Here is a 27,501-nt window from a genome sequence, read left to right on the forward strand (position 1 = left end):
AATGCATGTTTATAATAGCGTATGTAATAATACGAACTAAGATGGCTAAATTTTGATTAGAAGACTGCAACAAATAAGATAAGCATTTTCTCGTGCATTCGTAAAACCAATGTTTTGTAAAGTAATAAACCTAGAAAGTAATTTAGCTCAGCATTGTTTAATGAATATCGTTAAAAAATGTATAAGTGAGACATATTGGAATGCAACAAATTTAGTCGATCACATACGTCTCATCAAACAATTTCGTGGTTTTTTTCAATCTATACGAGACAGAGGGAAATCAACATTTTGATTGATATTCATATTAAATAATTTTAATAGGTAAGTGAGGTTAACAATTATTTTAATACATTTTCTAATTTATTATTGTGAACAAATAAAAAATTAATAAAAATAAATTTCTCTTCATAGTTGTAATCATGGTTGAAAATCCTAATAATTGTGTCCTGGAATGGTCAGGCCATGCAGGATATGTAACCGAAAGATTCAATGGATTATTGGCAAGTCAGGCACTCGTAGACGTTACTCTTGTGTGTGAAGATCAAAAGCTTCGTGTTCATAAAGTGGTTTTAGCTTCCAATAGCACGTACTTTGAGGTAAATCGATACAATTATTATTTCATAGAATTTTTAATGTATTCTATATAATATCTTGTCTCGTTTGATTTCTGAGTTTCATAACCTTATCTAATAATATCTTTACAATTGTAAAAAGTAATTCATATTTCAGAAGTTTAATTGTTGATCTATTAACAAAAATATACATATATTCTTTTAATGGTATATGTTTATAAATGCAAACAAAAAAGAAAGATATTAAGTTATGTAGTAAAATTAGGTAGGAACTTGAATTAGCTTCGCATGCGTATTAACATTAATGCGCTTTTAAATATTATGATCATTATCGCATCAATTCTTTCTTCAAAGTATATTCTTTTATCCGTGTAATCGATTGCATTATCTTCATTCATTATTTATAAACAAGTTGACAAAAATTTGTACGTTTTTTCTCACATTTTGTATATACAAAATTCTTTCTGTATTTATGTAAAATTTATATGAATTTCAGTTCATATTATTTTGAGCAAACCAGTAATGTTTCATTGCAACCGACCATGGGATTTTGATGTATAAAAGGACCGAATATATGCACATCCATATATATATATATATATGTTCAAACATATTCAGTATATAAAGTTCTTATGAAGATAAAATATATTTTTATAAGAACGCAGATATATATACTCTCTTCTTCTCTCTATCTTTATCTCTCTGTCTCTCTTTACTGCGACGTTAGAATATGTGCAGAAATATTTACGGTAGACCAATTTTACAGGGGTTATAGAAAATTCATATATAAACTAAAGAAAGCCCTGTCTATTGGAAATTTATTTTTCTTTACAAACATTTGAGGAAACTGAGTTTGGTGGGGCATACTTTTCACATTTTTGAAGAACAGCAGTTCCTTTGAAAGGTATTAAGTAACCAACTTACATAAATTAGGGATATAATCGACAAACGTACATATCAAAGTATGCGTTTTTATTTAAGGGTGTTCGTGCACATGTTTTATATTTTATTTATCGATATAATATCGATTAGATGTAAATATTCAAGCACAACTTGCATGAAGTTCTTTCTCTATCGTCAAATAATATATATATGTGTATATATATACACACGTTTAAACAAATTTCTTTTTGTGTTGTATAGGATAGTAGAAATTATAATAAAACAATCATTTCTAGGATTTCGGATAACTTTTATTTCGTACAGAGAATTTATTATCGTCAATCTATCTATGGGTATTTCATTCAAATATAAAAATATTAACGTATCATATAATTAAATTAAATAATATTAAGTTGCATATATATATCAACGTAAAAGATGAATCATTAACCTCTTGCACTATAACAACGCATGAGATTCTTCTTAATATACTTTGTGACCCAAACACGAATCCTAATCATAGTGAATCAATCTTACAGACCAAACATAAAAAGTAGCACGAAATATAGCATAGACTTTTTGGCATGTGTGTTAAATTATAGTGTAAGGGATTAAAATGATATATGCGAGAAATTATAATATATTCATGAATAATTTTTCTATAATATTTATAGTCAAATAATAATCCTTATTTGTTTAAAATAATTGTAAATGATTATTGCTATTAAAACATTATTTATTTTATACTATAGGAAATCCTGCAACAAGACCTGGGACATGAACCTATAATCTTACTCAGAGATTTAAGTTTTAAAGTATTGAAGGCGATGGTGGAATTTATGTATCGAGGAGGAACGACTATATCTCATGAAAATTTGCCATCCTTGTTAACTGCCTCAAAACTTTTTAAAGTAAATAGTTTTATTTATTTAAATTAATTAATATATTGTGAATTATTGATTGAATCTTGATTCCCATGCATTTGTGATTTATATGTGAAATATAAATACACAATAAAATATGATACTATTTAAATTATTGTAAATATTTGATTAAAAATTGATTAGTGCAAAATTATTGATTAAGCTAATAATAATTTTTAATATGGTAGTTATTAATCTTAAATCTTATGAGTTAAAAATTATAGCTGGGTTATAAATCTAAATGTTTTAATCTTTTTGAATAACGTTGATTTATGTTTACCATATTTTCGTTTAAAAAATGAAAAATCAAGATTCGTGTCAACCGTTCATAAATAATATATTTATGTCTTATTTATTTTACTAATATTAACTAATATTTTTTTTTTTTTTTTTCATTTATCTAGATAAAGGAGTTGGCATGTATAATAGACACGGTAATGAAAACACAAAATTATAGCAGCACTACTGAAAGTGTAACTCAATTGCATAAAAGTGATAACGAATCATATATTAATAATAATAATAATAATAATAATAATAATAATAATAACGTTGAAAAACATTGTTACGTTAACGCAAAAAATGATCTAACTAGTACAAAATATAATTTTGATAATACTTTTAAACACGAGTTATACGAAGATTCGTACGATAGCGAAAATAACAACATACAACAGAATAATACTACGAATACTTTATTAACGGAAGGTTTTAAAGAAAATACACAAGATAAGTTGTGTGCTATATTAATAAACGACAAAGAAAGTTTAGAGAATTATCATAAAAAGATGAGTAATATGAAAACAAATGAGGAAATTTTAGATTTAAGTAAAGAAACAGTAGAACCTTCTTTAATAGAAAATGTATTAATGAAAGATCATAAAGAAAATATTCAAGACGAATCGTATAATAAATTAATACACGATAAGGAAAGATTAAATAATTATATAAAAATGAATAATGTTAAGATAAATGATGAAACTTTAGATAAAGATATAGAAGTTAAACCTTTATTATATGAACAGTGCTGTGATGTTTTAGATTTAACAGTATCTAAGAAATATTCAGCAACCTTGCCGCAGTGTGCCCAAGATATTAAATTAGATGTCGCACAAAATGTGATCGATAATACGCCTGATAAAATAGGTAAATGTATCAAAGTTTATACACATAAAAAGCGAAAACCAGTGATCAATACAAAGGATGAATTAACACACCTAAACAATTTGGTACCAAATGATACCAATGCAGTATCTTCTACTAATTCTATTGATTTATCGGATGTGCAGTCTAGTAATAGTATACCGGTTACACTATTAACACCCCTGGATATGGAATGTGCTGAATATCTTTTTGGTTTAGATAGTGAATATATGCAATCTGTGGCAGAAGGTATGATAAATGAGCAACGATCTTTAATGAAATGTAAGGATTTTAATGAAAATACTAATATCTTTAATATAAGTAAAAATAATGTTAATAAACAAGATTTTAATTTTCAAGTCATAAACGACAAAGTACAACAAATAGAAAAACCGGTTCTTAGGAGAAGCGTTAGATTGAACCAACAAGAAAGTGAAGATTTAACCAACAATGCTATAACATTAAAAAAATCTATAGTAACCAAGAAACTTTTAGATAAAACTAATATTCCCAGCAAAATGGAATCTTTTTCTAAAAGAAAACGTAAGATAAAGAAAAGTGGTCGAAAAGCAATGGATCAAAACGTCAATAACATTACACGAGACAATAGAAAATGTTTGAACAATCTACATGCTACCAAAAATTCTTCCAAAACTCAAATCAAGAAGACCATTAATAAATCCGATTCAAAATCTAAAACGAGTAACAAAGTTAAGTGCGAAATGACGACGGTCGATGACAACATAGATAAGATGAACATTTCCATGGAATTGTCGTCTGGTTTCCAACAAAACAATGTAGGTCAAATCAATCGAGCTTTATGGGGTGATATGTCGGATATCATGGAACATAGCAGTGGTATCATGGATTTAACCGATTACAGACCAAACGGTGAAATCCCGTTTGCGGTTGGTTTGTTACCTTTGCGTACAGCGTTAGAAAGGATGCAAGCAACACCAGATTACCAACCACGTAAAACTCGCTCGTTTTTTGCACCAGTGAAACAAGAAATAAATAATCCTCATCATCATTATCATTATCATCATCACAAACGAAAAAATTCCTCTTTGGAATCTAACGTCTTAGGTAAGAAGACAAATTTAAAGAGCATTGTTCAGGATGACAAAACCAACACTGTTTGTCATATACAAATAAGAGCAGCGCCTTCACAGTATATTAAACGTAAAAAATTTCTTACTGATCATATTACTGGTTTAAGTTCGGAGACCTTAGTAAATAGACAATGACAAACATTAATCCAGATTTTTAGTCAAATTTAAAATTTCGAACGCGTTTAATCCTCTCTTTTCTTTTTTTTTTTTACGTAATGCATACAATGCATTATGAGACGATGTACAAAATCAAAGATTTTACTTATGTAATTTAATTGAACTTTTTATCTATAAATTTCTTTTTTTCTTCTTCTTCTTTTAATTTTCTTTTCATTTTTTTTTTCTTTTAAATTTTATTTCACTTCATAATTTTATTGGAATCATCCGTCAGTACTTATGTAAAGAATTTATTTAAAAAATAAATCATTGAAGAGCTCACAATTAAATAATGTAATGTAAATAATAAATATATACAAATTTTCGAATTTTTTTCATCGTCGTCAAACTACGATTATCTCAAGCGTTTATTTTATTAAGTAATATAATTACTATTGTATAAGTTAATGATTTATGTATGTGTAAGCATAATCGTACATTTGTAAATAATCTTTTCTTTTCTTTTTTTTTTTTGTATATATATTTTATTACATACATTATCGTTTATATTTTTTTTTTTTTTTGGCAAACAAGATCTTTCGAAACACGGTATTGTAAATAATATTCATTTAAAGTTAATGAGTTTAGAAATATACTGTTTGCTGTATTAATATAAAATAATTTTTAGTTGATAAAAATAATTAGATTATAATCATTTATACTCCATTTTAGCGTTGTAATTCATTTTTAAAACAAGAAGAAAAGATTCAATTTGTGATACGACAAAAATACAAAATTAAATCTTTAACGTTAAATGAAAAATATTAATTTCATTTTCTTCAAACTATTTAACGATTTAATGTATGAGATAAAATGAATTGAAGTTTTTTTCCTAAAATTGTTGATATTTTGTAAGTTAAATCCAATCGTTTGATTTATTTTTTACACGATATACAAATATTTACAATAAATTTGTATATGCATAAATGCACAATATTTTTTTACAAAATAAAATAGAGTTTCCATTTATTTATTTAGTTAATCCAAATTTTAGAATTTCAGTTAAATCGATTTCAAAAAATATTATTGTTTTATCTTTAAATTTGAAATCCTATAATGCACTTGAAATAGCAGTGCCCAAGTTGATAAATCTTAAGAAAGATGACGATTAATCAACGAGAATCTATTTTTACAGTTAGTCATACAATACTACGTTTCAGTGTAAGGTCAATTAACAATCTTATTTCAAAATATAACCATTAATAAACTAACGTTTTATCTTAATTCGATATTAATATATATTAAATTCATATTAAATATGAAAAATTTCATATAATTCAATCTTATCGTTAGATATCATCCTAAAATAATATATCTTATAGATAACATAATGCATATACATTATATCGACAAGATGAATACTTACAAATGTTCGAATACCCTTTTAGTTCTACTAATCCGTTTCAAAGACATAAACGAGTTTAAAAATTAGAGGTTAGAAACTTATGGAAATTTATTACCGACAATGGTATATTGTTTCACAAAAAACAAACAAAATAAATAAACAAACAAAAGATAATCCTATCTTATGACAATAACGTAGAAAACAATTTGTATTTCAATTAATTTTTCGAATGCATTTGATAATTTGAAAGAAAAAAACAAGATGATTACTGTTTTTTTAGGAACTAAAATAGTCAAATTAATATCGAAAATATTTACGATGTAAATCAGATGGAAATGTATGTTAGGATGTAAAATAGTAGATAGGTAAGTAGGTATTTCGTATCTAACGGTTAAGAAAGAAGGTAAGAACGAAGCCGACGCAGTAGAGCTATCGGTGCAATCAATGAGCGCATATTGATCTCTCAACCCTTCGTGAGGAATCAACTGCGTATACACAGGGACGTAGGAATTGCTAATATTTCAAATCAAAATCAAAGGATAACGTTCGATAGATTTATTTACTTTTTTCCCCTCAACATTTCCTACAATAATCCTTGATCGACAAATTTTTACAGATCAAATTTACATTTTATTGATTACATTTATTGATTACAGAAAAAAATATAAAAAAAATACAAATTATGATTATAGACCGCAATGGATCAGAACGATTATGTCATTCGATCGAAAATTCGAAATAAAATTGAATTCGATTGAAATTATATTCGAAAAGATAGTTATATGAAAAAATAAGAAAAAAGAAAAGACAAATAATATAATCACATTAATATTCGTATCATAAATCGTAAGGTTCGATGAATTGTTGTTCAAAGTTCGAAAACAAAATAAGATTAGATAAATAACAATAAGAGAATTCAAAAAGTGCGCCAAATGAGAAAAGGAAATATAGAGAATTTGAAAGTACGTGAATTGTGTTGCTAGGCGTCGCGTCAATCAGGGGGGCACGAGAACAGAGATAGGTGATTGGTGGTTTTGAAAGTAGTTCCAGCATGTGTTCGTTTCCCACCTTGTCGGCTGGTGTCGCGTGGGGGACCAGTATTACTCCGTACTTAAGAGTAAAAAGGAGACAGAGTTTCGATGAAAAGAGATAATGTTAGGCCGAAAGAATAAGAGAGGGTGAGAAGGGAGAATAAGATAGATAGAGAAAGAAGAAAGGAAGGAAAGAAAGAGAAATAGATAGATAGATAGATAGATAGATAGATAGATAGATAGATAGATAGATAGATAGATAGATAGATAGATAGATAGATAGATAGATAGAAAGATAGAAAGAAAGAAAGAGTGGAAGAGAAGTATAGGGGCCTAGGGCACAGAATCGAACCGCCGTTGGGTTGGCTCCACAGTAACTCTGGTAGCTCTGTCCGAGTGGTAGTGACCGACCGTGGATGTCCGTCCGTCATATTCCCGGTTTGAAAGCAAGGTTGCGGGTAGTTGTTGCGACGCAGGAAAGAGAAGGTGCAGTGAGAGAGAGCTGGTGTTAAGGAAATTTATTAAAGAGAAGAGGATCTACCGGTCATGGAAAAGCGGATTCATCTTGAGAAGCGGGGCAGAAAACCTGCCGACGTAAGCCGAATTTAATAAACTACATATTTATTTTATTGCGCGTTGCGTTGCATTGTGCTGCGCTACGTTGCGTTGCGTTGCGTGCCTTACGTTGCTTCCTTTCTTTTCTTTTTCTTTTTCATATATATTTACCAAATGTGTTTAACCTAAAGCGTGTAAAATAGAAATAGAAAGATAATCAAATAGAAACATGGTCTTGTTCACGATATACTATGTGTTTCTTTATGATCATGATGATCATGATGATCACAATGATGATATGTGCGTGTAATTTCGAGGAGAGATTTACGTGTGAAAAACAGATATAGTAGATGTTTGGTAGGAAAGAAAGAGAAAGATAGAGTTATATACGAATATTCTCGTCTTCGTCGTCATTGTAGTGATATTGCAATGATCATCATCATCATCATCATCATCATCATCATCATCATCATCATCATCATCATCATCATCATATTATCGTCTTCGTCGTCGTCATCGTCAACGTCATCATCATCGTCATCGTCATCATCATTATCATCAACTTCATCATCAATACCATCACCACCATCACTATCATCATCATCATCATATCGTGATCATCGTCATCGTCGTCGTTGTTGTTTTCATAATTGTCATCATAGTAATCATCTTGTTATTATAGAGAAACAAGAGCATGGTCTCTCAACAAGATTCTAGCTTTCTCTCTTTCTGTCTTTTATCCTCAACTTTAACTTTGGAGAATGCAAAGAACCAAAGCACAGTGTTTTCTCGTGACTAGTTCGCCGCTTCTGACCGCGTGGCTTCACGGTCGGTCTCGAAGAGCGAGCGCCGACAAAGCGTCTCCTAGCTGCTGCTAACCGACATGAGATTTTCTCTCTCTATCTCTCTCTCTTTCTCTTGTATTTTTTTCCATCTGTAATATCTGTTTTCTATTTCTTTCTCTTTTTTTTCACTGTGCCAACGAGACGCGAGGAACGACAAGCATGGCGTGCCGCTTCCCTCTCGAACGAACACCAATGTTTTTCGATATATATTCCTCCTTCTATCTATCTTTCTCTTTTTTATTTGTGATTTTTCTTTTCTTTTCTATTTTCTTTACTTTCTACGTATGCTTCTCTCTCTCTCTTTTTTTTTATATATATATATCTTTTCTTTCTCTATTTATTTATGTATTTATTACTAAATTTTATTGAATGAAATTCCTTGAATTTAAATTTATTTTTATTCATTTGTTTGTTTTATTTGTTTTAATAAGATAAAACACATTTAGCTAAGTGTTCAAAAATACTTATTATGTATATTTACATATGTATTACGTATACCTCATTAGTTCGGTCATAGTACTTATTTACTTATATATATATATACTTACTTAGTAGTATCGGCGCGTAACGCGATCGGCCATTTGCGTGAGAAAAATCGGCGTAGAGAGCGGCCGTTGATTGGTCGATCGAGTCCAACCGAATGAACTCCTTCGACCAATTACTTGCTTACATTTCCCCGAACTTTTCCGAATATGATAGAATTCACTTTATTCGATTTCATTTAATTTCAATTCATTTTCCCTCTTCCCTTCTATTTTCTAATCATTTTTATAATAATTAGACGAAATAATAATATATATGGAATGATGTTTTCTCATGAATAATATTTCTCGAGGTAAAAAGAACGGACAACGTCACATTGTCGTTTTAAGTTATGCATTTATTTCTTCTTCTACTTCTCTCTACGTGTGTGCGCGTTAAGTTGTGTGTGTTTGTGTTTTGTGAAACGTATGGCGCGTGGAAAGTAAAATGTGTTTAATCGATGGACAAACACACGCCGGCGCTCGTAGTAATAGTTTATTTATTTTTATTTTATTCTCTTCTTGTTTTTTTATTACATATATTTTTTCTATTTTCTTTACGTTATTTGTCAATTGTACTACTAATTTGTAAAACTATCTCTATTTCTTTCTATATTTACCACGCGCGTATACACACACATACATATATATTATAGCTCGTGTAGTGATAAGTGCGTCGCGTTGACTTTCCTAATGGCGGATTATCGAAGAAACAAATTTTCTAAAATGCGCGTTGCTAGTTTATTCCGTAGATAAGAAACTATTTTCTACTTCTATTTCTATTTCTTTTACCTCTTCTTCTTTTCTATTTTTATACCTTTTTATTTTTCTCTCTTTTTTCTCTCTCTCTCTCTCTCTTTCTTTTTTTTAAACTCATACATTTTATTTCTTTTGATTACATCGATCTCACATTTTTAAAAACCCTTTTTCTTTTGTTTGTTTTTTTTATCTTTTTATAGTTTCTAAAATTTCCACCAGAGTGCATCATCGTCATCTTCTTCAATTTTCGTTTGTTGACCCTAAACGGTTTGTAGGACCACCACGATTGTCGTAATACTTCTTCCGAGAGAGAGAGAAAGAGAAGAACGTGACGTTTGGCACGCGAGTAATAGTAGTAGAACGATATACATATATTTACTTTCATGTTTTTTTAAAGAGAAAAATAATTAAAGAATGAAAATAAGAAAGTTTCAAATCTATTGTGACAGAAAATTTAGATGATCGAACAAAATTTGTTTACTCGTCATTTCAAACAAATTCAACTGAATCCATTTCTGAGGTGTAACGTCATAGCATATATATGTCAGATTAAATTAATTATTCTAAAATGAACAATTTGTATATTTCTAAAAATATTTATTTATTAATCTTAACAAATCATACAAAAATGATGTCAAACGTTTCTACATTTTTGGATAAATTAATTATTTAAAATATATCTATTAAAATTCGTTAAATACTTTGTTAAAATATTATTTACGTTAACAGATATATAATATTATCTTTTGTTTTGATTTTCCATTTAATTACAGTGATAGTTCAAAAAACAAAATATCGTTGGAATAGATTAAAATTGTCTTATAATTTTCGTGATATGGTTAGAGTGTTACAACTTGGAGAGTATTTGTATGTCATGTTAGAACGGAATACGTAATACAGCCCTTCTTTTCAAACCGGCTAACCATAACAGTGTCCGCTCCTGCTACCAACCATCGTCGCCTACGACGACATAAGACGACGATATTGCACTCTATCTTTCATTATTTCTCTCTCTCTCTCTCTCTCTCTTCCTTTTTCTTTCTCTTTCTCTCTCTCTATCTCTATATCTATTTTTTCGTGATGACATTTATTCTTATGATTATTTTTTTTTTTTAATGATAAGACGATAAAGTCCAATTTACAAAATGGTGTCTCTTTTTGAGGTTACGTGTGACACAACATATGTGAACACGTAGACATATTTTGGTACTCTTTTTATTTGTAATAATAATAATAATAATAATAATAATAATAATATTTGATATTAATATTATTTATAATTTTTCGTAATTTTAGAAAAAGAAAGCAAAAATTAGGAAACGGAATTGGAGTAAAAAGAAATAAATATGGACGATCATTCAAGTCTCTTATCAGGCGTTCCACCAGCTCGTAAATAATTTTATTATTATTATTATTATTATTATTATTATTATTATTATTGATGTTTTTGTTATATTATTATTACTATTATTATTATTGTTAATTTTACAACGAGTAACATAGATAATACTATGTATATAACACATAACAAACATATGTATGGATATGTGTATTATGCAATAGAGAGAAAAAGAGAGGTGAGAGAGAGAGAGAGAGAGAGAGAGAGAGAGAGAGAATGAATATATGTTCCGGAGTCGATAGTATATAAAAGAGACGTGAAACCTTGAGCTTACTATAATCATCACAACGTACTTACGTTTCACGTCGTAGTCCATGTCGTGAACTTCGAAAACTTTCGATCTTCTTTTTGAGAACATCTTTCTCATCAATATATAAATAATCTTTTTGAATTTACATATTACTTTTTTTTTCTTGTTTTAATTCTAGCATATAATAATAATAATAATAATAATAATAATAATATGTATATAATAAGTATATAATTTATAATCAGGTTATGTATTACGACACGAAGGACATGTGTTACTATTTTCACATTTAATCTGTCGTATCGATCGATACCAATCGGTAGAATTGATATCGAGAAAAAAATATGGACGATTATTTTTTCTTTTTTTATACGCTTATCAGCTTTCGGTAAATTTTGAAAAAATAGAGCAAAAGAACCTAGATAATGTTGGATTAGAATTTGAAAAAAAAGGGGGTATTAAAAGATATGTATAACATTGTTTTTCTTTGTTTGTATCGGGTGTGCCAAGTTTTCGTAATTTTTGAAAAAGGAATCGAAAATTAGAGCACGTGAAATTGGAGTAAAAATTAAATATGGTGGAATATTCTTTGTCAGGTGTGCCATCAGATTGCAATTAAGGCATTAAAATAATATAAAATAAAATAAATTAGGTTATATATAAGCAGTGAAAAGACAAAATTACAAGAGGAAGAGAGGGAAAAGAGAATCTGGAAAATTAATAAATATATTTAGTTACATGTTTTTTTGTTTGTACGTACACATCCTGGTGTGGTTGCGTAGTATTATATAAATCAATTATATCGAGAACGGTAAAAAAGAGAAAGAAAAAGAAAAAGAGAAAAGGAAAGAGAGAAAAACCACGAGGCGAGGAGGTGGCCGGTATACACCCACACACACCGGTGAAAGAACGTACACGAGCGTCGTGAAGAACAAACTAGAAATGGGTAGGTGCGCGCGCGCACACACACACGTGCGAACGCGCGCACTACACACATACAAAAGTGACGCACCAATTCACGGTCGCCATTGTTGTTGCTGCGTCGTCGTCGAATTGTACAGTGTTCTCTTTCAGACTTGATCCCTTACCGTTGCTTGCAACCGTTAATTTTTACTCAATCAAAATACTTATTCGTTTTATTTTCAATCGTATCAAATTTTTAACGTAAAAAAGAAATAAAAGAACACGTGTAAAATGTCAATTATTATTCGGTGGTGTGGCCTTGTTGCTGCTGTTGCCTCGTCGTCATCGTCGACGTGTCGTCGTCGTTGTTATTACGTGTCAACGATCGCCGCTTGTATGGCGGCGGCCATATTGGACGAGTCCATTCGACCGCCATATAGTTGTGACGATCATCGACGATCGACGCGCTCAAATTGCATCTGCTTATGTATATATATACACACATACATAATACTTAAAATATATACCTTATTTATTTCCTTATTTTTTTTTTTGGAAGGAGGAAGGGGTGGAATAAAAATTCTTCATGTTTATTTACGTAGATCAAAATTTAACTTCTCGAAAATTATTTAACATTTTATTTTGACATATATCGATGAGAGACGTATGGTATGCAACACCTAGACACTAGTGTTGTTCCTCTTCGAAATATTCGAGATCTCTTTAACCCGGCATGCGTTTCGAAGACGCGCGCGTGGGCGTTTTGCTCTTACGCATGTTCCTTGTGACGTAGATGATGATGATAATGATACTAGTGATGTAGATGTCCCTTTAAATGCCCCGCGCAACTTAACACCTCTTCTTCCGTCTATACTCCTAATAAATATTTGTCAATTTAACTTTTTCCGATCCCAATAAAATAAAATAAAATAAAGAGAACTATTTTTAATTTATTTTCATAAATATTCCAATCTATAAGATAACACGTTTTGTTATTTTTAAATAAAACTTCAATTGTTTCTAATTCGGGGGAAACTGGCAGGAATTTTGAAAAAATCATTGTTTGTGACGTTGACATTTAAGCTATTTGTTTGTTATATTTTATTGAATATCGAAAGAATGAATATATTGTATATAATAAAGTCAAGTAGCACATCCTCCCTTGTCTATGTTTTTGTTTTTTGCTCTTAAGGAGGAAATACGCGGATTCGTTAGCAACGCGTGCCGGCTGTTCCCTCATGTCGCTAAATAAGATGAGAAAGAGAGGACGAGGAGGACAACGACGCACTACTATATGCATTCTCCGCGGCTTGCTTTCTACCCCTCTTTCCTTGCCTCCTTTTCCCCATATTACATCTCATTCGATCCCTTCATATACCCCTTTCTTTCTGCCTACCTACCTTCCTTCCTTCCTTCTCTTACAGACCCTTTTTACTCCTACTTCTCCATTACCTACTCCTTTCCGTTATGTTCCTCGTTCTCTTCTTCCACCCTCTTCTCTTGTGCACCCTCTTTTGCCTTTCTCTCTTCTCTCTCTTTCTCCGATCAATAAAATAGCCCATCTTCTCCCGCGAAAGCTTATCGGTCGTTCGAATACCAACGACTAAAACTTATTTATTTTATTTTATTTTATTTTATTCTAATGGGATTATGTCTGTGTATTATTAGTATTATTTTCTTTTGTTTTCATATAGTAAGTAAAATATGTATTCTATTTTTTCTAGATCAAAGATTTGGTATTGGACAATTGTCGAAGTACACTTATTGCTGGCCTGACTGATGAATTTGTCGCTTTAGAAGTATTGAGTCTTATCAATGTGGGTCTTACTAGCCTAAAAGGTTTTCCAAAGTTACCCAATTTAAAAAAGGTAAATAATAGTTGCACAATATAAAATTTATTTATATCTTTCTATGTATGTATTATATTTCATATTACATTTTCATTATATTTTGTTTTTTGTCCAGCTGGAATTAAGCGACAACAGGATTTCTGGAGGTTTAAATCTTTTGCATCAGAGTCCCCAAATAAATCATCTTAATCTTAGTGGGAATAAAATCAAAGATATTGACACCATTCAACCATTGGTAAGTTATTTTTGTTTATGTGCATATGATATATTTTGTTGATATAATAATATTCATAATTTTTGTATTATATTGCAGAAGGAATTCAAGAATTTGAAATATTTAGATCTCTTTAACAATGAAGTAACAAATGTTGATAATTACAAAGAGAAAATCTTTAGTCTTTTACCGAATCTACGATATTTAGATGGGTACGATATTAAAGTATAATAATTTATTATTTTATTTATTTAGATACTCTCCAATTAAGGAAAATATTCCTTTACTTGTCTATATAATTTTAGTTTCGACAAGGATGACTATGAAGTTGAAGACACAGACGATGACGAAGTTAATGGTAACGAAGATGGAGATGGAGAGGTGAATGAAGAAGATAGTGAGGATGGTGAGTAAAAAATGATTTAGCTATACTATAACAGAAATGAGAATAAAATAATGTATTATTTTAATGTTGTTTTACAGTTTCCGACGAAGAAGAAGACGGTTATTTGAAAGGTTTAGCTGCAGTCTATCAGAATAACCTTGAGGCAAGTTTCAGATATTTCTTTTTCCAAAGATTTACTTTTAGATTTATACAAATTCAATCTTACTGTAATTTTTTTCATCGTAGGACGAAAGCGACGAGGAAGATTACGTGGGTGAAGAGGAAGAGGAAGAGGGAGAGGAGGAGGAGGAGGAGGTAGATGATTATGATTATAATATATTTGAACTTGAACAAGGTAAGGAACAAGGTAAAAATATTATTTTATAATATGCACATCTCTTTAAGGAATTATTTTAAAATGGTCGCAATACCACTTCTGATATTTGGATTTTGTTTTGCTGTTGAACATTCAGTAACCTGTAGTTATTACCAAATCACTTATTTTAAATTGATTCCATAATGAATGTGCACATAACATAACTACATTCCAGCGAAGACTTCGATAATTTTCAAAAAGTTTATTTTTCTTTATCTAGAAGCAGCTTCTCAAGTTCGTGGAAAGAAAAGAAAACACGAAGACGGGGAGTCCGGGAACTAGAGAATCCTAAGAAAAGAAGAACTGGCATCTGATATTGCTTTTAAATGAGTGTAAAATTCTTATAAATATTAACAATAATTACAACACATGGTAAAGAGAAAGAGAGAGAGAGAGAGAGAGAGAGAGAGAGAAAGAGAGAGAGAGAGAGAAAGAGAGAAAGAGAGTAGAAGAAAAAAAAACACAGCTGGAAATCAAACGTAAAATTGACCGACCAATGACAAAGAGAGAGAAAGAGAGAGACTACAGTTATAGTAGTGGTGTGATGAATTTATTGATAAATTATTGACTGAATAATCATTTTGTTTGTGAACAAAAAATAAAGAAGAAAAGAAGAAATGAAAGAAAGTATGAAAGAGTAGAAGAAAGAAAGAAACAATAGCAACAGGATTAAGAAGAGAACAAAAAAACAAAATTACGAGACAACATATTAGATGAAACAGATTTAACGCAGATTAATGATGAGAAAACAAGACGAAGAATTAGAATTTTGAGGATGGCTATATAATGTGAAATGGAATTTATAATAACTATGATAACATTAAAATAATTAAAATAGGACTGCATTCCAGCTAGACACAGCACGTTTTAGTTATACTAACGATATTTTATATAGAGTATATAGTTAGAGTATTAGTGGTGTTGCATAATGCGTATGGGTGGATGGGGTAGATCAGGGAAATGGGATGATGGTTTGATAATTAACACAGAACTCGAAGATGGAAATAGAGAGAGAGAGAGAGAGAGGAGATTGGGAGGAAGGGTGGGGGAGAGAGTAAGGGGATCAAGACAAGAACACGAGGGTGGTTTTACACTTGAAGGAGCATATTTGTCTGTTAGCTCCAATCGGCCAAAGGCTGGTCACGCTGGAATGCAGTCATCATCGTTAATCAGTAATAAGGTTATATAAGTTACATTTTAAATATACATTATTATTATTAATATTATTATATATTGTAACATGAATATAAGTATAGAGAGAAAGAGAGAGAGAGAAAGAAAGAACGAGAGAAAGAGAGAGAGCGAGTGAGAGAGAGAGAGTGAAAGAAGAGAGAGAGAGAGAGAGAGAGAGAGAGAGTAAACGAGGAACAACTTTTGTACAGGTTTACACACAACCATACACAATTAGAGAGATGATGTTTGATCTATATGATGCATTATCTCTTGTGATGATTTTTGGAACAGAAAATAAATAAATAATTAAATAAATAATAAATAAATGAAAAATGAACGAATGAATGTAAAAAAAAAGGATAACAAAAGTTACATTAATGATTAAAAAAAAGAAAAAAAAAGTAATTTGGATTATATAAGATAATTATATTATTATAAAATTGTGTGCTCATTTCTAATCGAGCTTCGTAACACATTTCACAATACAAATATTATTCGTAAATATATATATGTATATACATATATACAGAGAAAGAGAGAGAAAAAAATAATATACATACATATATATACGAATTCACGGAAGTGAAATTCTTTTACGAGGAAAGAAAATAATTATGATAATGATAATGTTAATGATAAATTAATGATAGTGATAAAATAAACAAAAATAATATTATTAATGATAATGATAATGATAATGATAAAAGAAAAGAACATTAGATATTTATATTTTCTCTTATCACTCGGATAACGATGAAAGCTTTCGAGCGTTTTATTAATCATTGTCAAAAGAAACAAAATTATTAACGACAACAATTCTCTCGATGACGATTTAATCAGACTTAAAAAAAAAAAATAAATAAAATCAAGATTAACACTATGTTTATAATAAAAACAATGATGTCGTAACGATTTATAATACGAAAGAAAAAGGGAAAAAAATAAATTGGTCACGTTGTCTTTTTCTCTCACGAACACTTAATTACGTATGTATTTATGTATTTGTGTACGTGCGTTTCGATAATCATTCGAATTCAAATAATGCAATGCATATAAAAGGAATGAAATGAAAAAAAAAAATGAAAAAAATCAACAATAACTAACAGAAAGAAAGCAAAGAAAAAAATAAATAAAATAAAAGAAATTATTTTATTTTAAATATATAAATCAGAATATACTATGCGTAATAATACACATGATGTACACACAAAACACACATGAGCGTATACACATCACACAAATAAACAACAAACATATATTCAAATCACATCATACGGCCTGCATCGATATAATAATATAAATCAAATCTTCGAAAGAATATTTCGATAATAATTTCGGTATAATTAATGAGATTATCATTTTTATTTTTTATTTATGAATTTTTTTATTTTCTAGCCCTTCCTCTTACTTGTACTACCCCTCTTACCCTCTTAAAATCTCCTACTTTTTACTCTTCCATATGTTAACGCGTTCAATAAGTGAAATATTATTAATAATAGTTATAATAATAAAGGTTGAGAGCGATATAAAACTAAGTGGTTTTTTTTTGTCGATCAAGTTTCTTTCACAACAAACGTGTATTTTTACGTAATACTACATTTTTACTAGTGTATTTATTTTTTACCGAACAATCCCTCCAACTCAATATCAACCCTTTACCCCATTTTTGCAACTCAACGATCCATTTCTTCGAATTTGTTTTCTCTTCTTTTTTACATGATATCAATTAATATATATATAAATATATATATATATATTATTTTGTAGATTTATTACTATACAAGTCGGTGATTAGGAAAATGTGGGATCTAAATGTTACAAATTAACAATAGAATTAGTTTATTGCGTAATTCGTATAATTAAGTCATTTGCCATATAAATAACGCAATAAATTAATTAAAGAAAAAATAAAATAAATTAAATTTTATAGACCCCACCCCTTTCGTAATTACCAGTTAAGTCATATATATATATAGAAATAAATAAAATTATTCATGCGAACATGAGATCTCCGAAAATCCTACAACAGACGGTTTCTATCAAGAGATCGACTGCGTCGTAATAAATACATATGTGGCACGAATAAATAATAATAATAATAAATATAAATGATAATGATCATGTTGATAATGATGATGATTCGCCTTTAATTCCTGTCTCTAATGTTACCACTGTGCTGAGACTTCTCTTTTATTACCATAAGTGCGAAAGATAATGAATATTTATAAGATCATATTAATTATTAAATTATTGCCTATACATATATATATATTTATATATGTGTGTGTGTGATTTTGAAAGAAAGAAATGAAAAATTTGCATTCGTGCTTTCGCACTTTCTCGATGTAATAATAGTAATATTTGCAAAATACAAAAAGACAGGAAAAATGGGAAAATCTTTGTCCTTTACAAATGAAAATGAAAATAAAAATTAAAATTAAAATTACGAATGAGTTAAAAATTAAAATAAATAAAACAAACACACAGATGTGAGAAAGATTGTATGTAGTTAATAATGAGACTGTGTAACACAAGTAGAGAAAGAGTGTGAGAGATTAAAAGAAAGAAAGAATGAGAGAGAGAGAGATAAATAAAAAATTAAAAAAAAAAATAAAAAAAATTATGAATATAGAGAGTCGAGGATCTGGCGCCTCTTTGTCGCCAGTTTGGTTATGGCCTTATCCAATTTTACCAAGACTAAAGCAAATTTATATTAGGTACAATGAGTATATATGAGACGTGTGTACAGGTCCAAAAGTAAAAAAAAAAAAAAAGAAATAATAATAATAATAATAAAAACAAGTAAACAAAAAAATAACAATGAGGAAGAAAAAAATATTCAAAAGAAAGAAAGAAAGATAAAATAAATAAGAAACTAAATATAAAATATTCCCGATCTGCAATTTATAAATTGCGGCTCGCGCGAAGAATGATGTGCGAAATATACATATACATATACATATACATATACGTATAGATATATGTATATATATATATATATTAAAAATATTCACACAAACACACAATTTAACTTATAAATAATAATAATAAAAATAACAACAAGATGCAGAAGAAAAAAGGACAAAGAGGATAAAAGTTAAATTATAAATAATAAAATATAAAATAATATAATATAATATAATATATAAATAATAATAATAAAAATAATAATAATAATATAATGATAATATAATTATAATTATAATTAATTAATATTGATAAATATGTAATTATTAAAAGAAATAAGAAAAAGAAAAAAAGAAGAGAAAACATTCCGCGCGTGATCCGCAACAAATATATACATACAGGCATACACGTTTTCTCAACATACATCACACGCATACACACATAACTTTACACGTGCGTACACAACATACACTTTTGTCAATTGCGATTTTGGATAGACCATTTAAAAATTTAAGGAGAATTTGTCTATCTCATCTCTTATTCTATACATATATATGTATATGTATACATATATATATATATTAAAATCTGTGTATCATCTGCTATCCTCTGTTCCGTTGTTGAGAAGTGGATTTTTATTATATATAACACGTTTGTTTATTTCGAGTAATATCCTCCAGAAGATCATTGAAAAAAAAAAAAAAACAAGAAAAATAATTTATTAATAAAACCCTTTACAAATCAATTTAATTGAGAGTCCCGATGTGTGACGTTACCACACTATTCTATTATACTTACTGTACTTTTTCTGTTATCCATCTTCGTTGTTACAACCCCCTTTTGTATTTCTCTGTTCTTTCTTTCTTTTCTTTTTTAATTCATTTATTGTTAGTTAAATTAATTGATATAATATGTAATTGTTTTTATTTTTTATTCGTTCTTTGCAATACTTTGTTAGTACATTTATTAACGTGTTTGTTCGATTATTGTTTTATATTTACGACCAATACTTCAGGAACGTATTCGTGGGGATTCAATAGCATAACTTAATATACTTGTTTTTATTTTTTTAAATAAAACAATAGTATTTAAAAATCTATTAAATGCCAAGCAGATTGTTTTGATTCTCCTGTATGGTGGACAGTGCTGGATGACCTAATTGAAGATCCTGTAGCTTCGTAAGTTGGTCATTAGGATATATAATCGTTCATTCGAGTTAATTTAATCAAAAATTGATATGTATTATTATACACCTATATAATATATAAGAAGAAATTCAATGAAACCTTGGTTTGCAAGCATAATCAATTCCAAAAAATTTGCGTCTAATCGAAAGTACTCGTATATTAAAGCAAATTTCGTCATAAGAAATATGTAATAAAAAATCAGATAATACGTTCCACAATAAAAATGATATAAAATACAAAATGCTAAGTAAAAATTAAACAAGTTAATCCGCACTTTATTTACTACGAATACGCTTGACGTTTACCAAGCGTAATCGTACTGCTCATATATCAAGATATAAAATCAAAATTTTTTGTTAGTCTTGTAAATTACTCGCAATCCGAGGTTTGACTTTAATATTTATAAAATTCTGTTATATTCCGTAGAAAAAAAATGAAAAACAATAAGAAAATTAAATAATCCGAATTGTTACGAAGAAGAACGGGGTATACTTTTTACAATATACGTTATTGGTTGATACGTTCGAGAGAACAGGAACGCCGCCAAGCGGTGAGTTTTGAAGTTACAATAGTCAACATGGCCACGGCGCGAGAACTCTCGTGCTTGACGGTCGTCAGTGTCTCCTCGCGACTCCGTCCGTGTGTTTGTACGTTCGTAAGATTGCGGAACTGATTCGTTTCCGCTCTTTTCGTCTTCGATATATTCGGATTAGAGTTTAGTGATTCGTTAAATAAAGAGGTTATATAAAGCGGTAAACGAGATAGAAATAACCTCGTCGTTGACACCATCACTACACAATCATCATTATCATCATCATCATTAATATAAACATCATATACGAAGGCGAGTGTCGAGGACGAAGATGGCCGAGAGTAAAGGAGCGCTGATTGCGAAGACAGTGCAAAAACACGCGGGTAGAGCGAAAGAGAAGGTAAATTTACATTTCATTTTTACATAGGAGACTTAACCTATATTTTCAAACATTAATAAATCTATTTATGTATGTATGTATGTGAATGAATATATATGACATATATGCATACGTAAATATACATTTAAATATTGTATAAGTATAATAAAAACTCGTGTGTATGCGATTACTGCGAACAGTATGTAACGAATTGCTAATATCGTTGTTTCTCTCTTTCTCTTTTTCTTTTTCTCTTTCTATCTCGCTTGCACTCTCTTGCGATTTTACACGATCTTTCCCGATGCATTCTACGTATCGTATGTATGTGAGAGGACTCGCATACCTTTATAACCTCTCTCATTTTTTCCGAAAAGAGAGAGAGAGAGAGAGAGAGAAAGAAAGAGACAAGATCTTTTAGGATTTATATATACGTAGATGGTGGTGAAAACTTTTCAACCTAACATAGAAACTATTTTTTTATTCTATCTAGTTTATTTTTATTTTTCGACTGTAAACATTAAACTTTTGAAAAAAGAGTAAAAGCTTGATGCTTTTCAATCCATCCTCGTATATACACACGTACACGTTTATTCGTATGTGAATAAAGAAGCAAGAAGTACGAAGTTGGACTCTGAACGATCGTTATTCTGTTGACGTTGATATTTGATTTTTATTATTATTATTATTATTATCAATAATATTATTATTATTATTGTTTTGGTTTGGTTAGATTTAGTTCTTTTATTTCTCTTACTCTTTCTCTCTCGGAGAGTCGCAATTTCGTGTCCGTAAGAAGGCACGAAGGTGTCTTATATAATCAGTAAATATGTACCAGCACACTTGTATACCGGCGTTTCGTTTAAAATGACAATTATGCAACTCTTGGTTCGTCTCTTTCCATCTTCTTTCACGTTTTATTACTTTGATACACGCACATATCTTTTTTTTTGTCTATCCATTTTATTTTCTCTCTTTCTCTTTTTTTTCTTTTTTTTTTCTTTTTTTTTCTCTTCTCTAGGTATTCTTCTATTATTTTTCTTAGTAAGCCAAATGCATTACCAAGACGCTAATTGATAGCTTTTGCTTCTACTTCTGCTTCTGCGCATGTCACCTGACAAGGATTATCTGTTACCCCTTTATGATCTTTTGATGTTGACTATAAAACGCTCGTTATATTATAATAGTCGAGAAAAAAAAATAAGTGAAAAGAAATAAAATACTTCCCTTTACATCTTTACACTTATACTTTCTATTATTTTTTAAGTAATGATTACATTTAGATAATTTTTTTTTAGATAAAAGGTGATAAGAGAAACACAAATAGAGCGTCTCAACCTTTTAACAAGTTTATTTAATCTTTTTTTTTTTTTGTTGTGTTTTATTTCTTTATTTAATTCATGTAATTTTGACTTATTCACAATTTAGAGATTACAGGAATTTGAAATTTAATTTAATGTTAATTTTATTTGTGGACTGTGTTTTATTTAATTGGTAATATTTGTAATTTATTTAGTTTGAGAATAAAAAAATAGACATGACTGATTTGTAGCGGGAAATTTAAATCGTTTTTTTTTTGCGGGAAATTTAAATTGGTTTTTTTTCTATTATTGGTATCATTTTTATGAGTTTAATTTCGTTGTGTAACAAGTGGTATAGGTATTTTGAACGGATATTCTAATGTAAGATGTAGATCATACCGATCGATTTATTCGAACGAAAACGAACGTGTAATTTGAATCGACACGACTGAACGAAAGTGAATTTATCTTTATGAATCTTATCTTTTAGTATTTCTTTTCTTTTTTTTTTTTTAAACGTTTCATATATAATTCCAATGTTATTACAAGGATGAAATATTTTCTATGAAAAAAACGTCATAGACTTTCTATCGATCAATCGGAATGTTTTTAAACGTAAGATTTTACGAGACCTTGTACCAATTATACAAAGTGTTCGTTTGGAACAGAAAAAATAATTATAAATGTTGAATTATAAATGTGTGAGCTAAGTTTTAATGAAACATTATTTCGAGGTTAGATTATATATTAGTTTTTATTTATTATTAAATTTTAATTTGTTTGTAGTATATTAATTTTAATTAAAATTAACATCACGCACTAACGTCCAATGAAATTTCAGATTTCTTTGGTTAAATGTTTTTGGACCAATCAGAGAATTGCGCGAATTTTTGTTATTTTTGAATGAGTTATAGATTTCATTTCATGCAATGATAATTAGGATTTGAATTATTATAATAATTAATAATAATAGTAATAATATGAACACGCACACAGACATTTAGAAGTGCATGCAATGCAATAATAAACATAAAAACACTTTACAGATATATTTTAAATTTTATCAGAATGTAATTTTATTTTTATAACATAATTTTTGCTATCAGTTAATTTATTTTTATTTTTTTTAATTTTTCTAATTTTTATTTCTAATTTTATTGATAATTAATTTAATTATTATATAATATTTATTTTTATATTATAAATATACTTTATTATATTATATTAATTTAATTATTATATAATTAAATTATTATTTATGTATAATCAGTTAATTTGCAAATGCAAACTTTTTGTTTGTAAATTTTTTTCAACGAAAGTTAAATAACAACAATAAAATAGAAATGAACTAAAATTAGTTAAAAAGATGGATGGATAGATATTTGATTGTACAATTTGTAGGTGTCCAGTTCTGCCTTGAGAAGCCAAAGGTAATATACAAAGTTATCTGGTAGAACCGGTCTATAGTATCTCCATGACGGGATTACTTCTCTCCCATTGAAACGAAAGAACGGTGTCGAACTCCAAAAGGTTCGAAAGATTAACTTTAATATCATGAGAAAGAATATTTTCTTTCATATTTCTAAATTAATTATTAAACTTCATTAGATGATATTTAACAATAGATAATACATTCCAATTATCTAATTGATCCAAATAATTTCAATCAATTTGTGTAAAATTTCAAACTCGATGAACCCAATGAAAACAAAAATTGCAGTCCTGTCTGATTGAGTCCAAATAATTTCAATCAATTTAAATAAAATTTCAAACTTGATGAACCCAATGAAAACAACAACTGTAGCCCTGTCTGATGATTGGTCTAAATAATTTTAAATCAATTCATAAAATATATAATGAACTTTAGTATTAAAAAAAAAAAAAAAAATAATCATTGTAGTTCATATAATTGAGAAAAAAATTGCACATCTTTGATTGGAAGATCTTCGTTAGAAAATGTTTGACTTAAAAGAAAAAAAAATCTCAAATTTTATTTGACGTTAGTGCATGTAACGTTAGTTTATCTTACCAGGAATCATCAAATTCGAAAATAGTTTAGGAACGATCTGTGTGCAAGTTACGATTTAACGATACGTATACCATAACTTCTATAGAATGTCTATCAAATTATATACACGGTGTCCGATATGAAAATTATGATGTTTTTTTTTTAATGTTTAATAATTTATTCAAAGATCTTACAGATTTGATCAAAAGTCTTTGAATAATTTTAAAATTCAAGTATTCATTTTGAATATTCGATTTAAATTTTTCATTAAATTTAAAAAAAAAAAACTGCAAGAGTTCTTAGCCCTTTAAACTGACAATTTAAAAGTATAAGGTAGGAATTTAGAATAGGATATGGGAAAAAAAAGAAATGTGCCGAATAAACGGTTTTTAATCGAGGATCTATCGACTCGAGGCGAAGAAAGTTCATCTATGTATCGAGTTTCAGTATATAAACCCGATGCTAACGCAAGAAAAGATCTTACCTTTTACCTTATACCTTACCTCTTACATAGTTTATAATACTTCAGATTCCGTTATCTCGTATAATATATTAGAATTTATCATCTTATTTTTTAGTGGTCTTTTTGATCTAACAACATTGAATTTTTTCAAGGTTTCCATTGAATTCTAAATAAATAAATAGAGAAAAGAATAAAGATATTTGTACATTACACATTCAATTGTATGAGATTTAAAAGAATTAAATATATTAATAATAGAATTAGAATTAGATAGATTTATTTAAGTGATTTTAAATATTAAAAATTAAAATCTAATTGGTTTTGGTGAGTTTATTTTTATTTTTATGTTAAATGATGAAATTATACATGTAGAGACGTTTTGAGCAACCCTTTTATATTTAAATTTTATTATATATAAATTTATTATTAAATATATAAATAAATTATATATATATATTTATAAATATAATAATAAAATATAGTATAATAAATATATATAATATATAAATAATATATAATATAATAAAGAAAATATAAAAAAAATAATAATAATAAGAAAATATAATAATATAAATAAAATTATAATACTAATATTATATTAATTATAATATTATTTATATAATATATTAATATTATATATAAATATATATATAATTTATTTATATATTATTATTTAAGATATTATTTCTATATTAAGCTCAATACTTTTTGTTTTTTTTCAAACAAATGTAAATAAAATCAAATGTATACTTAAAAATAATCTTAAATTGTTAATTTAAATATTTTGTATATTTAGATTTTATTGCAATATTTGATTAGATTGTAAAGAGAGAACAAGATAGGGATGAGAGTAAAACAGCAATGAAGTTTTCTATAAAGCAGGAAGTCGAAGTTGTTCATAAGTTTTCCTAGGCTTCACTTGAAAGATCGCTAAAATCTGTCCAACTCGCCTAGGAGTTACTATTCTCGTCGTTGAGAGTCCCGGACACGCATTTGCTTCACGACCGTACGCAAATATATCTACGAGCTTGCAGCTTTCGGCGACACACTATCTTCGTCTTACGAGAGAGAGAGAGAGAGCTTCTTCAGATATGTCATGATCTTCTTTCATGAGTTCAACAGAAAGAGAAAGAGAGAGAGAGAGAGAGGGATGAGAGGGTGAAAGGGAGAGAAGAGTGACTGTAAATTGTCGTTGAAAAATTATCTTCAACATCTTCCGGTTTCTCTTTCTATAATGTTCTCCATGTTTTTAACTAATTCTATATTAACATATAATAATTATAATATATTAATCTATATTTTATAAATATTATATATATATATATATATATATATATTTAATTTTTATATTATTATTAATATTGTTGTTCTGTGTTAATAATATTCGTAGTAGTTGTGATTGATACTAAAATTTTATATTAATTCTTTTCATTCAATTTTTTTTGCACTTTATCGGTCCACGTATCACTGTATAATTCATTTATTATATAATTATATAATAATTATATAATAATAAATAATAATAATTACATATTAATTATATAATATATTATTATTATTATTATTATGTATATTATATTATATTATAATATATATTTAAAAAATAAAATAATAATTCTTCGTTTATAATTCGGCCATCTTGGTTGTACAAATATACAGAGAGAAAAATTACAAAAAAAAAAAAAAATTAAAATCGTAAAAGAAGGATTATCAGGTATCTAAAAAAAAAATTAATTTCAATCACGTTACTTGAGTGTAAACAAATAAAATAAAATATACAATAAAATATTATGAATAATATGAATTATTATCGTCGTAAAAATTGTTTGAAGTATAAATTATATATAAATTAATATGGTATATATCATATTTAAAATTAAAAAAGTAAAAAGAAGAAAAAAAACAATAGTTAGAAGATAAACATAGGATTTATCTAAATTTCTTACAACTCGTAAAAGTATCGAGGATAACAGGAGAAGTCGTGATAACGGTCTGCGGCATCGATGGGTATTTGAATGACCTTTCTTCCTCAAATAGAAAGGTGTTACCAGTTAGACGTCGCGTGCTTTTACGTGGTCTCTCTCTTTCTCTTTCTCTTTCTCTTTCTCTTTCTCCTTCTCTCTTTCTTTCTCCCTTTTTCTTTTTTTTCTTGATCATGCTTCGCGGCCTCTTGAAGAACGTCGCTCTCCAAACATTTTTTTTAAAGCCCAATTATTCAATCCTTTACGATCATACTTTTTATCAAGCTATATTACATATTTTCATTTATTTTTTATTTGAAATATTATTTATGAAAAAAAAAAAATAATTTTTCATATCATTTCATTTGATGA

General features: G+C 28.3%; 3 protein-coding genes across 10 annotated transcripts in view; all 3 read left to right on the forward strand.

Annotated features, from left to right (window-relative positions):
- The first annotated feature begins 10 nt into the window (after window positions 1–10).
- On the forward strand, window positions 11–7,758 carry LOC107064900 (uncharacterized). Of its 4 annotated transcripts, XM_015318085.2 has the most exons (5): window positions 11–321; window positions 412–596; window positions 2,207–2,365; window positions 2,782–3,802; window positions 3,881–7,758. In XM_015318085.2, the coding sequence occupies exons 2-5, from the start codon at window positions 420–422 to the stop codon at window positions 4,765–4,767; spliced, it is 2,244 nt and encodes a 747-aa protein (XP_015173571.2). In that variant the 5' UTR covers window positions 11–321; window positions 412–419; the 3' UTR covers window positions 4,768–7,758. The 4 variants fall into 4 exon arrangements, with proteins under 4 accessions (XP_015173571.2, XP_089030793.1, XP_089030794.1 ...); XM_089174667.1 differs by having other exon boundaries at window positions 2,782–7,758; XM_089174668.1 differs by lacking the exon at window positions 11–321 and adding an exon at window positions 1,069–1,476 and having other exon boundaries at window positions 455–596; window positions 2,782–7,758.
- Mapmodulin (acidic leucine-rich nuclear phosphoprotein 32 mapmodulin) lies at window positions 7,618–17,259 on the forward strand. 2 transcript variants are annotated; one of them, XM_015317965.2, is made up of 8 exons: window positions 7,618–7,758; window positions 14,121–14,264; window positions 14,362–14,481; window positions 14,560–14,672; window positions 14,766–14,866; window positions 14,944–15,008; window positions 15,092–15,212; window positions 15,442–17,259. In XM_015317965.2, the coding sequence occupies exons 1-8, from the start codon at window positions 7,711–7,713 to the stop codon at window positions 15,501–15,503; spliced, it is 774 nt and encodes a 257-aa protein (XP_015173451.1). In that variant the 5' UTR covers window positions 7,618–7,710; the 3' UTR covers window positions 15,504–17,259. The 2 variants fall into 2 exon arrangements, with proteins under 2 accessions (XP_015173451.1, XP_015173453.1); XM_015317967.2 differs by having other exon boundaries at window positions 15,092–15,200.
- Window positions 17,260–21,072: 3,813 nt separating this feature from the next.
- The window catches only part of Amph (amphiphysin), a 33,880-nt gene continuing 27,451 nt past the window's right edge, over window positions 21,073–27,501 (forward strand). For 2 of the 4 annotated variants that reach the window (XM_015317944.2, XM_015317947.2), the window contains exon 1: window positions 21,073–21,420. In XM_015317944.2, the coding sequence (XP_015173430.1) occupies window positions 21,352–21,420 (69 nt within the window). In that variant the 5' untranslated portion in view covers window positions 21,073–21,351. The remainder of the gene's footprint in view (window positions 21,421–27,501) is intronic. The other 2 variants (XM_015317948.2, XM_015317945.2) reach the window with 2 other exon arrangements.

The sequence above is a fragment of the Polistes dominula genome, unplaced genomic scaffold, assembly GCF_049000335.1.
Source record: "Polistes dominula isolate Pdom_NZ unplaced genomic scaffold, Pdom_raw_medaka contig_16, whole genome shotgun sequence".
Classification (NCBI taxonomy): Eukaryota; Metazoa; Arthropoda; class Insecta; order Hymenoptera; family Vespidae; genus Polistes; species Polistes dominula.